The 12,521-nt window shown below is 37.8% G+C and overlaps 1 protein-coding gene across 12 annotated transcripts in view; it reads right to left on the reverse strand.

The window, feature by feature from the left end:
* Positions 1–527: 527 nt before the first annotated feature.
* KLF12 (KLF transcription factor 12) overlaps positions 528–12,521 on the reverse strand; it is a 370,074-nt gene continuing 358,080 nt past the window's right edge. For all 12 annotated transcript variants that reach the window (XM_073346757.1, XM_073346748.1, XM_073346728.1 and 9 more), the window contains one exon: positions 528–9,696. In XM_073346757.1, coding sequence (XP_073202858.1) covers positions 9,515–9,696 — 182 coding nt within the window. In that variant the 3' untranslated portion in view covers positions 528–9,514. The remainder of the gene's footprint in view (positions 9,697–12,521) is intronic.

The following is a 12,521-nucleotide window of genomic DNA, read 5'->3' on the forward strand; positions in this document are numbered from 1 at the left end:
TTTAAAGAAAAGTATTCAACTTGTTTTCATAGAATCATAGCATATCAGGGTTGGAAGGGACCTCAGAAGGTCATCTAGTCCAACCCCCTGCTCAAAGCAGAACCAATCCCCAATTTTTGCCCTGATCCCTAAATGGCCCCCTCAAGGATTGAACTCAGAACCCTGGGTTTTAGCAGGCCAAGGCTCAAACCACTGAGCTATCCCTCCCAACCCCAAGAACATTACTGGAAATGTGTGGAAAATTTAGCCTTAAATAATCAAATTTAAGCAAATTATTTTTATCATCCTAGGACTTTCCCATTTATATCAGAGTGCTACTCTGATTTGCCCCCGCATGTTACATAGATGCAAACATGTCTATATTTTGTATGGTAGCTTTTAGAGAAGCAAATAAAATCCATTTCTTAACAAATCTATTAAAAATCACTATATGTTTACAGAAAAGATTTTTATAACAAAGGTTTAATTTAAAAAGTGAATAACTGTATTTCAGAAGATCTGAGTCACCCATAGTAAGAATTAGGGCGTTTGTTCTATACAAAATGCTTTATTTAACCTTCATGCCTCCATTCAGATAATTATACAAATGCATACATTTAAAGGTTTAAACTCTATTTCAGTTCACAGCTCAATTCATAGGAAAGTTGAATACAGAAAAGCAATGCACCAACAGAATATGTCTGAGACACCATTAAAAACAATAACACTTCTTCATTTAAATCTTTGAGAATAGACTGGAATAGTCATCCTCTGACAGAATTTCATGAGGGGACTCCCTTTACATTATCATAGGGCAAAAATCACCATTTTACAGTAAGAGGAAAAAAGCTCTGAGTATATTTACAGTACATACACTATACATAAATACAAGAACAACACTTACATAATATTAATAAACTTATAACATAGGTGTTGCCTAAACACTACATAGTATATAAATGCAGAGGAAGCTATTGGGAAATTAGGTCTTTAGATGATTTTTTTTAAAGAAATATTTTTCAGTTAAAACCCTTTGAAAAGAAAGCAAAAGAAAGATTTAATACATCAGCTTGCTAGCACTGGTAATTTTAATTCTTTTCAGTACAGGACTTTCTATGGACACAGTTATCTCTGTCGGGTTATGGACTAGTGACCCTTTCACATCATATTCTAGGAAAGAGAATCAGATACTGTATGTACTATTCCACTGCTGTGAAGCTTCAGTCCCGAATCTGTAGTTTTGTAAATTAGGGATGTTTTTGTATTTTTACACAAGAGGATCATACAAACAATTACTGGCACTTACAAAAATAATGACCTAACTGAAGGGAAAAATATGGGGCCAAATTCAACCCTGGCCTCAATGTTACACCTAATATCATGGTGGAATTTGCTCCATCCATGTTTGGCTTGGCCAAGAATGATATTTTTTATTATTCTTTTGTTTCTTCACAAACACAGCTGACAGAACACTTCAAGTTAATATTATTTTTTACCTCACATGTAGATAGTGTCTCAAATCTTCAGTCACTTTGAGAGATTTTTTTTGTGTGTGTGTGTGTGTGTGTGTGTGTGTGTGTGGAGGGTGGTGGTGGGGTGTGTTGAAGACCTGATGTCTGAAGTTTAATCAATTTAGCCATTTATAACTGTGTATGTTCTCTTGTGGATGCAAATGGAAGATATAATTTTTCAGGAACAGACAACAGGTAAAGAGAATGTGTTGTGTGGGTGTTCGTTGGAGAGCTTACACTAAACAAGAAGTGAATTTATACTTACAGAACTATTGGGAGAGAAAGAAGTTGTCTTTAAAAGTATATATATATGGCAATTAGAAATGGGCTTGAATCAGAACCAAAGATACAACCTAGTCTGAATTTTGGACAAGTTCAGACACAATCGAAAGACTGTGTCTCAGACCTGTTTCTTTGATAAGGCCAACCTCAAATCTGACAGGCATGGATTTAGAGAATGTTGGTACCTAAATCTGGTTCCAAACTGCATGGCTCATGTCTTTATCTCAATACAGTCCATAAAAATCACATCACATACCAGTGTGATGCAATGCTGAACACTATATATGTTTGTAAATGTATTTTAAACATACAAAGATATATCTCATGAAACAAATCAATGTGTCCAACAATACACAAAGATCAAGCATTTTTACAGTCACTAGTATTTCAGCTTGCTAAATTTTTTTGACAGACTAAACTCTGGAAAACATTGAAGATCATGAATTCACACAACAGTGCCCCAGAGAATCCCTACCAGTAGGAGCTCAATCTTGTATTCTTATAGTAGCCAGAATTCCCACTGAATTTTTGCCTGTGCTGAGGAGCAAGAGTGTGTCCATAATATCCTACAATGATGCTACAAGGCTAATATAGTTTATTTCATAATCCAACATCAATGAAAACAACAACTATTACAGAGATATGCTGGCCATCAGTTCAACTAAAAGCACGTATGTGTGTGTGTGTATTGCAGAATGAAGCAAGAAGAACTGCACATTTTTGCATAATGAAAACTATACTGCCTTTCTTATGAATGGCCAACTGACACATACTGCTGCAGCAAACCAATACCCCTAAAGGAGTTTTCTCTGGGGGCCAGTTTCCAGCAGTGTTCCATCAGGAAACACACACACACACACACACACACACACAAAAACAAAACAGGAGCCATTCAGCCTTCTGTTGACATAGTCTGTGATGCTCTACTACCATCCCCAGTGTGCCCTGAGATCTTTTATGTGCTTAATGTCTGGACATTAAATTCAGGACGACACAGAGTAAATATGTGCATGTCCTGATGTGATTATATCCACTAACGGCTGATATGATTTAAAAAACATGTGTTACTAAACTAGTGGTACTGAAACATGTTTAACTGACACGCACGAATGTCTGCAGTAGTTTTTGCACACATAGGCCCCTATTTTCAAAAGCAGTATCTACATTTGCACCTGCTGTTTTTCTCTGAACAACTATTTTTGCGTACACAGAATCCTGCCTCCGTTTGCGCAAATCAAGCAGATGATATACCATTCAAACAGCACACACAAATGTGGATTTTTGCATACACAAAGTGTAGTATGGACAAAACTGCAGTTACAAATTGAGAAGCTATTTTTAAAATATGCTCTGCATTGTATTCTTTAAGCATAGAAGGCAATGTTCTTCAGTTTAAATTCTAATCTTCAGGAGGTTCGTTTTAAGAAGCAGAAAAAGCCTGAGAAATGACACCACTGAGATATTTTAAAAGTCCATTAGTGCATCAATTAATCAACTTTCTGTCAGAAACATATAAGATTATATGTAAAAAGAGAGACAGCGTGAAAAGGCCCTGGTTGTCATGGCTGGCCATTTTCTATAATAAAATCAATTCGTTTATTAATGTAATTGTCAAGGACAGTTGATTTAGTAAGATCATTTAACATAAAAAACTCTCTCTAGAGCATTTAAAAAATATCTGCAAATGTTATTTAAATATGCTCCAGGCTCCCATCCGCTTATCACAAAATGTAAAAAAGGGAGTGACCCATTCTTTGCCGACTGTTAAACTATTTCAGCAAGTTCCCTGGTGATTCTAAATTTTTCATAAAAGGGTTATTACACAAGAGGTCAAAAAGGAGAGAGAAGTAATGTGTGAAATCTAAGTTTCAAGAGTTGAAAGCCGATGGAGAGGATTTTCAAAGGAATTTCCATTGAAAAACAATGCATTGCATTATTCTTCTAGAAATAGTTGCTAGGGTTAGACTGGTTTTATTGCTGTTTTCTGGATTATTTCATTTGGCAATACCGTGGATGCCCAGATGATTCTCAAGCAAATTGGACATAAATGAACCCCCAAAACAGTGCTGTGCAATGACCTCCACCTATAATTTAGACTAGGTGTGTGTGTGTCTGATTCACCTGTAAATTAGAATCCATTTCCTTCCTGCAGACTTGTGAAAAGACCAGACCAGAGAAGGAAGATAAAAGCTCTAGCACATCATCTCAGTAAATGAAGAAACAAATGGCACTTTGTGTTTGTTTCTGTGTTGCATCATTGTAGTCCAAGTGTAATTTTATTTTTGTTTTATTGACAACAGGCTCCTAGTTATTGCTGTGTAAAAGTATAAGAACATCCCATCAGTTCTAATATTCATGAACAGGCACTTTCAGTTTCTGTTTCATGTCTGTAAATGGACTTTGGCTGGTCCTTGTTACAAGCATATGTACACTAGAAATGTCATAATCTTCCTATAGCGCTTCATCTTGACATGCAACTGTACCTAAAAGACTAAATTCCCTGGAATCAGCAAAGAGTTGACCATCTGTTTTAGATGTGCAGTATTTCATTCAAAATGCATTTTTGTAGGGGAAGATAAGCACAACAAATACATTAAATGATAGTCTGTTGCTACTGTATCTTTCATCCATTTTAGTGACTAGAAAAAAAGCACCAATGCAGTTGCTCTTGTTTTTTGTTTGTTTTTCACCTTGTTCAGACGAAGGCATGTTGAGTTTGGACTTTTTCAGCTTCCAAGGACTCAAAATGGCTTAATTGCCTCTAACACTGTTGGCAATAAACCAAGACAAATGGCCACTCCATTTTTGCACAGACTGAACATGCTCTGACAAAGTGTAACAATTTAGTTCCTATACTTTAACTGTGTGTACGTTTTACAAGGCATATCTGAGCAGGTTTTATTTTTATTTTTTGTGATGAAAACTAAAAGTTTTTTTTAAACATACTTCATTTAAACTATTTACAACCTGTGTAAAATTGTAAGTTTGAAAATACTTTTCGACTATCACATATATTACAGAATATTTAAACTGTTACAAGTACAGTAAAATACCTTGATTCTATTATTTTTAAAGATGCAGTATCCTTATAGTTAGGTTTCATACTAAAAACTGAATTGCTACTGAAATTGATTAGGATTTTACATATTTAAAAGTACCAATGGGCATGACTTGCTAAGCATACATTGCACAGTTACTGTTACTCTGTAATGAAACTGTGAAAATATAGCAGTTTTGAAATTTCTTTATGTACATCTTCAGTTATAAAACACAGGCAAAGGCATAATACAGTAATACAAGCTGGTTTCTTAATAAGGTGAAGGTATTTTCTTTTACAGTACGAAACATTTCCAATTCTTCATCTGGTTTTGAAATCATGGTTAAATCTGTGTTTCCGATTACATATGTGATGAGGTATGTGAACCTGTGAGTGTTTGTATGCAGGTGTGGATGTGTGCGTGTATTGGGGCAGAGAGGACATGTTGAATGCTCTCTATTTTTGTATGCTGTAGAAGATGCACTTTACCTCACTGACCTCTTTAAAAAAAAGATTTTAATGGTGGTAAACTCATTTCCATATTGAGGCAGCCACCCTCTATAAAGCAGAAAGAGAATTTTTCCATTAAAGAACATTTATTATCAGAAGATACATTTATCAATGACAACCTGGGGTACTTTTTCTATGCAGTTAATGGAAAATGAGACGTGTGGTTGTTATTATTCCATTATTATTTCTGGGGTGTTGCCCAGCTATTTGTCCATTCTCTGCATAGTGAATTTACCCCAAATACCGATATTACTGATGGCATTTTTAACACTGTTAATTTCATTATACATTATTTCAGCAAACAATTTCACACGCACCTTGTTTAAACCTATTTTACTTTTAATGGTGCTAAGTATAAGAAAGTGGAGAATAAGGAATACTGCATCTTCATGACCTTTATAAACTGCCATTGCAATGAGCTGATTTCAAAGTGCTGGATCGTACAGGTGTTTAAAAAAAGTAATGAAAATGTAAAGTTTAAAAAATCCTGTATCAAAGAGAACACTTGTTCAATATGTTTTCAGATACTATTGATGACTGGGCTTTAAGGTCCAGACCAAAAGCAGCCTTTTAAAATCACTTGGAGCGTAGCACTTTGTAGCATAGGTGCACATGCAAGCTGTAACGCATACAGTGTACTTCCTGTCTACTATTTATTCACACTGAGGAGGATAAAAATTTGCTCTTATTGCAAGAATGGGATGGTTCACATTTGTGTTTTACAACTGCATGTGTACAGATCTAGTGTGTTGTGCAAAGATGACACCAGATATTGCTGCATGCTGTTTATATTGTAAGCCATTCAAGTTGCACATTTGCAACAGAACTTGGCATTTTAGAGGAAATTATAATAGGGAATATCAGACTTTACATGAATGCAAAAGATTGGAGGTAGCTCTGAACCAAAACCTTTGGTTTGAGAACACCGTTGGAGTCAGAGGAAGTTCAGGTCTGGATCTGAACATTGTGGGTTGCCGACATTCTCTCTTCAAAGATAACTTCTCTTAAATCATTTCAGACCAAGAACAGAAGCATTAAAAATGGTCTCACTAAACATATTGAGCCAAATTCTGTGCGCTCAAATACACATGTGAAGCTCCCCATTAATTTCAATGGGCGCCTACAAACGCCAAAAGATGACATAGCTGATTGGAGAGGTTGTCTGGATAGAATAGCAATATGAAAGCTCTTTCACACACACATGTTTTATTTTAATCTTCCTAACTGGAGAATGCGTCAAGAAGGATTGTTTAAAAACTCCAGTATTTGATACTTCTGTCTCTGGACCTGTTTCTGATGTCCCTTACGCTAGCTTTACGCTGGTGTAACTCCACTGAATTTAATGGCTTTACCCATTTCACATTGCTCTAATCCACAGTACAACCAGGCCCTTTCTGTTATCTGCTGCAGTGTTTTTAATATGTAAATGAATAGGTAATCAGATGAGAGAAATGATGACATCCCTTACTGCTGTTCCTGAAAACTACCCAGACTGGTTTATCAATCTCCTTCTGGACAATAAACTTTGTTTTCTAAAGACAAACTAGCTCCAAAAAAAAGAAAGAAAGAAAAGAAAAAGAAAAGAAGAGACACCACATTATTTGCTGAAGGGAATTTTTCTGTGCACCAGTAAAGACCAGCCAAAAAAAAATTCTGGTTCCTTATGTTTAATTACTGCTACTTGAGTAATTGCTGATTGTGCATTAAAGGAAATCTCATACATTGACTTGTGCTTGAACCCTGTTCCTAAGTTTTTAGAAGGAGTGGTATATTTAAGAGGACACTGAAGTTAATATAGGTGGGTCCAAAATGTAACCTACAGACAATGCTAATGATATCTCACATACACTGAAAAATCAATCCTTTATATGAGGGATGCAACACTGGTAGTAAAATCTCAGCTGTATAGTCAGGAGACCCCATGACAACCCACCCACCTATTGTGTGCTCTAGGTTTGTTTCAGCCTGTTACACTGTCCCTTTCACTCTCAATGCTGGGGTCTCCAGTGCTGGTTACGAGAAGGCTAGATATTGAAATTTTATTTTTTATTTGGATGACGTACCTGATCATGAGGATAGGACAGGAAACGAGACATGGAAGAGGCAAGCTCATGAAGTGACAACAAAGACTTTTTTTTGGTGCTGCTCTTTTAGTTGGGGAGCTGGAGTTAAACACTCTTGAAGCCCTTATTTGGGAGAGCTGATCAATTGTTCAGTATCAGGAGAACATTTACAAATATATTTCGGGATGATCAAAGTTTGGGCCTGTCAATCTTTATACAGTTATTCTTCAATTATTTGCACTTGTTTTAGTGTTTACAGTTATGCCTTCCTCAGCTATTGGTTGAACTTTTCTTAAAGATTGTTTTGATTTAAGAAGCCCTGTAGCATAATAATTGTTATTTCAGGAATCAGAAGTTAATTCAGACTGGTCAAACATCACGGCATCAAGTGGCATCATGAATTTAATTTGTGCCGTTCCTGGAACCAAATGTTCATAATGAAATGTACTGCAGAAGATGTTAGGTGTCTTTTGTCTTTTATGTGTTATGTATCTTTTTGTCTTTTTGTCTCTAAACTATAAACGTCTCAACAAACACAACATCTCACCAAGCCTCTTTGTCACTTTGACCTGAATAACAGATCCTCACGAAGAAGAAAAAAAACCTGTTCTGTTTTAAAGAACAATTGCTTGCTAAGAGTTCCTCCTCTCTTTACCATGTAATTTAATTAATACAAATTGGTTCACAATTATAGGGCTGCATGGGAATGATAAACAATTTGCTTTCATGTAAACTAAGGAGGTTTGGGTGGAACCTGCAGTGGCAACCTCTGGATCCCATGTGAAGGGCTATTTATAGCATACTGGAGGGTTGACTAATGTCTCCTTATCCTGTATTTCCAAGTGAGGAAACTAGCACCCTGTTGATCATCTCTTTTAGAGAACATCTCTTCTACTTTATTAACCCATTAACAGTGGGGGTTTCCTAACACCCTTACCTATCTCACCTTTCCAGCCACAAAATAACTATTACATTTGATGGGAATGAAAATATTTAACTGTGGTACCTAGCAGGTCAACAAACATTGGAAAGAATAGTTTAAGCTGTCAACATAACACAAAAAATCCAATGTGCTATTTCTTTATGACCACCTTAGTTGGTACAAAGATTGGGTTTTGGAAGTCCCCAATATGTTTTTGTCTGGAAAGCCATTTAATTCATTATTGCTTTCATCTGTTCGAGATTCGGCTGTTTCTTTTCTGCTTTTCCTCACTAGCAGTGGTACATTCAATTCCATTTCATGGACGGCCACGCCACTAACCTTGGTGCAAGTGGATATAAGATTTGTTTCACTGTTTCCTTGTAATCAGATACATGGATGTAGAAGGGGAGGATGCCTGGGTGACAAAAAACTGCACTTTGAGAACAGGGCAGTAGCTTGTAGATGGGGTCTTTCTATACAAACTGTTCTAAACAAATCCACAGCAGAGCACAGATGCTTATACTGTACTTCAGCTGAAATGCTGCTACCCCATTTCGTTTTACAGACTTCAACAACAAAAAAATCTAAGAAAAAGAAAAGGTTACATGTCCTTTAGGTCATAATGACAAACTGTGGTGAAATAGTAAAACACCACCATCATTATTGCAAAAGTTTGCTTAAGTGCCCCTACACTTCAGATAGCGGAACCTCTCCAGCAAAATCTTCTCGCTGACGTTCATGCAGCTTGTTTGTAGCACAGATGAGGGATATTTTATATACTGATTAGACGGTACTCAAAAAAAAGGGGAGACAATGGAATACTAAAGGTCTAGAGGTCTTGTTCTTGTCATTGGTTTGTGTTATCTGATCATCAAAATAGCAATAATTGTCAAGAATAAAATGTCCAACAGCTGAGAACATGTACAGGCCATAAATGTTGTTAAAGGACACAGTATGGAAAATAATGCCCATTTTTGTAGCATTTAGGTTGCTATCACCCAGGTGAACATGACGACATTTTGGGGGATTGCCATGCTGGGGGGCTTTAACTTCAGATGGAAAGGAGAAGAGTGGCACTTCTTTTCCTGCTTTTTTGTGTGGACATCATGGAATGTCCTTTGTGTTAACACTGTAGAAGAGGATTCAGCCCTGCTGAATGCACGTAGTTAAGAGACCCAGCTCTTATATTCTGCTTGCCAAGTAGCGTTTCTCACACCAGCATGTGCCTACGGCGGTGCAGCGCCAAGTGATCTGAACGGGAAAAGCTGCGGTCACAGTCTGCACACTTGAATGGCTTCACTCCTGTGTGCTTGCGATAGTGCCTTGTCAGTTCATCTGAGCGAGCAAACTTCCAGGTGCACCCTTCCCAGGTACATTTGTATGGTTTTTCTCCTAGAATAGACAAGAGAGAGAAAAACACACATAGTGACTTTCTATTCACTTGATCCCAGCCACTTCAAGCCCATGCGTCCCACTCCCATGACCTCTGGGCGGTCTAAGGAAAATTTTCAAAATTTGTACTTTCTGAATCTGTACCAAAAGACAAAATATTTTGGTCCAGATTTCGTTAGTCCTAGAGGAGTCACATGACCAAGAGAATCAACCGGATTAAGGCAACAGCACTCTGAGGACAGAGCTTTGTGCAAGCACTGCCATTATAACAGTGCAATCCTTTTAGCCTGCACTTCCTCAGTCCACGCCTGCTCTCAAAATAGCAGACTCTCCTCAGTTTCCATTCAAAGGCAGACTGCTAAAGGGAAGTCTCTCGTTAGAAAGGCTCCATCATTTTTACAAACCACACAACTGAACATTTACTAGCACATTATAAAGTCTATAAAAATAAAATATATTTCTCAAAAGAAACAGAAAAAGAGGGAGGCTCGAGGCTCCTTCCATGTTCTTGTTCAGTTAGGGTGAATTCAATGAGATCCGAGTGAGACCAATTCTGAATGCTCTGGAAAATGTTGTACTTAAAAAAGTAAAGTTGCACTGCATAATACAGGTTCTATATAAGTCAATACAATACCAGCAGAATAATTCAAAACAACCCTATTTTATTCATTTACAAATTAATAATTTTGTTATGCAAACCCATTTCTATTCCTCTTATAGGCCACAAAGTTAGGTAATTTCATCACCACCCCAGCACTCTGTGGTGACATGTTAACTGCTCTTGGGTATCTCCCATATTCAGCAGTCTAGTGTGCATCAAAAACTGATAAAGAAATCCATCTTGGGTGGTTTTGTACACATAAATGTGTGCTTTAAGGAACTCCACTGGCAAATTGAATTAGAATTTTGAAACTCATCAGGTATACTGTGGTTGCAGTTGCTAAATCAGCCAGCCACAAGCAGTGTTATGAGGAAAAAAGCATCTCTACCTCAATGATTTCTTTATTAGAAACCATCTGCCACTCTTGTTCTGGTTCATATTTAGGCTCCCTGGAATCCTGAGCAAAATGAGTAGCAAAATACTACTTCAATTACATAAAACAGTGACAGAACGCTTACCTTGGCCCCCTACACCACCTCCCTGCAGGTGTCTCTCCAAAAGTCAACAACACTTGCTGAGCACATTATAATTTCAAAGGAAAAATCTCACTGATTTCCCAGTTTAGAATATTGTTGCCATGTTTTAGAGGGATAAGACCTGAAACCTCTAGATGAAATGGCAGCATGTGACTTTATAAAGAATTCATATGCTGCACACATATATACGTATAGCAGTAGCAACATTTGAGCTAATTAGAGTTTACCTATTGCAAACCATCTAGGATATACTATACCTATATGCCAGCTAACACACGACAATTTCACTGCTTCTGACGACTGATGGTGAAGTAAAACAATTACTGCAAAGACAATCCAGTATTCTGCGTTTTGACTTGGTTACAATACATAGCTGGAGGCAACAATGAGGATACGAACTTTGTCAATCTAATTCTGTGATCCTCCATTGCATGCAAAATGCTGAATATTTACTGTCTTCTGGATGTCCATGGCATCTGGCTCTGGAAATTCTGCACCAAAACGAGGTGTATGAGCATGAGCTAAATGACAGATGGCTGGCTACTTGTTCTTGCCAATGACAAAGTGCTACAAAACGTACTCAGATTTGCCACGGAATTCTCTTAAACCCCCTTACCACAAACAGTTGGTGTGGAATGCTGTACAAATGTACAATATTCCATCTGACTTGGCAGATCTATACCTCATGTCATATGAATGATTTCTAACTACAGCATGTGTCACTCCATCACTGTGCCCCCATCCTCAACACATTGTACATCTCTTTTCATTCAGACTAACTGAAACAGACCTTTTTGGTTCCCGTGGTAGTAGAGGCTTCCAAGGCAAAGTGGGGATACAGTAGTCTAAGTGCAGTACATTAAGCCAGAGTGTGGGTGATTTTCTGAATCATATCCAGATTACCTGAAGCTCCTGAGAGCTCTGTAAGACTCAGGGCCTTCCCCCATCACAGCCTCCCTCCCACAAAAAGGCCCCAATGTCTCTTGACTTGGACGAAGGAGGAAGGCCAGGGGAAGTGGCTTCTGCCCTCAACTAGGAAGGAGACATACCAGAGACAAGTAGTGAACCACTCCAACTGGGGCATTCCCTAAGGTGACAACCCTGCAGGTAAGAAGTATGTGGAAGATGTGGAAGGAGGAGTACTCCGGCTGCAGCAGCCAGTCTTCCTTCCCGTTAAATTTGGCCTGCTCAGCCCTGGAAAAACAGGTACTGGGAATGAGCCTGGAATCACCCCGTTCCTCTTTGACTAACTATGGGTAGGAATGGAAGAAAAAAGAGAGGATAGGAAAAGGAGGAAGAAACCTGAGCCACAGAGGGTATGTTGGTGCAACCCTGTGAATCAATGGAGTTTAAAAAAACCAATGAAGCTGCAAAATTTTTCCCCTACTGGGCTGGGATGACCTGGCTCCTAATGTCCTGTTCCACCTTCGGGCTTCCTGGTTTTTGTATTGAAATCTGATAGGTAAGAAAATATGAGCAAAAGTAAGGCACCTCAATGAGAGTGCACTTTTAGTCCTAGAGAAGTGGCTGGTGGAGTTCTGCAGCATGACTACTATCGTGCAATGTATGGTTTAAATGGATTAGGCAGCACTGAAAAAGGACCATTGTGGGAGGAGAAGCCTCTAGTCAGTAATGTCAATTTTCTTGTCCAAAATAACTCTACTATTGTTTGGAAAGGTTAATTATGT

This window comes from Lepidochelys kempii, chromosome 1 (assembly GCF_965140265.1).
Source record: "Lepidochelys kempii isolate rLepKem1 chromosome 1, rLepKem1.hap2, whole genome shotgun sequence".
Lineage (NCBI taxonomy): Eukaryota > Metazoa > Chordata > Testudines > Cheloniidae > Lepidochelys > Lepidochelys kempii.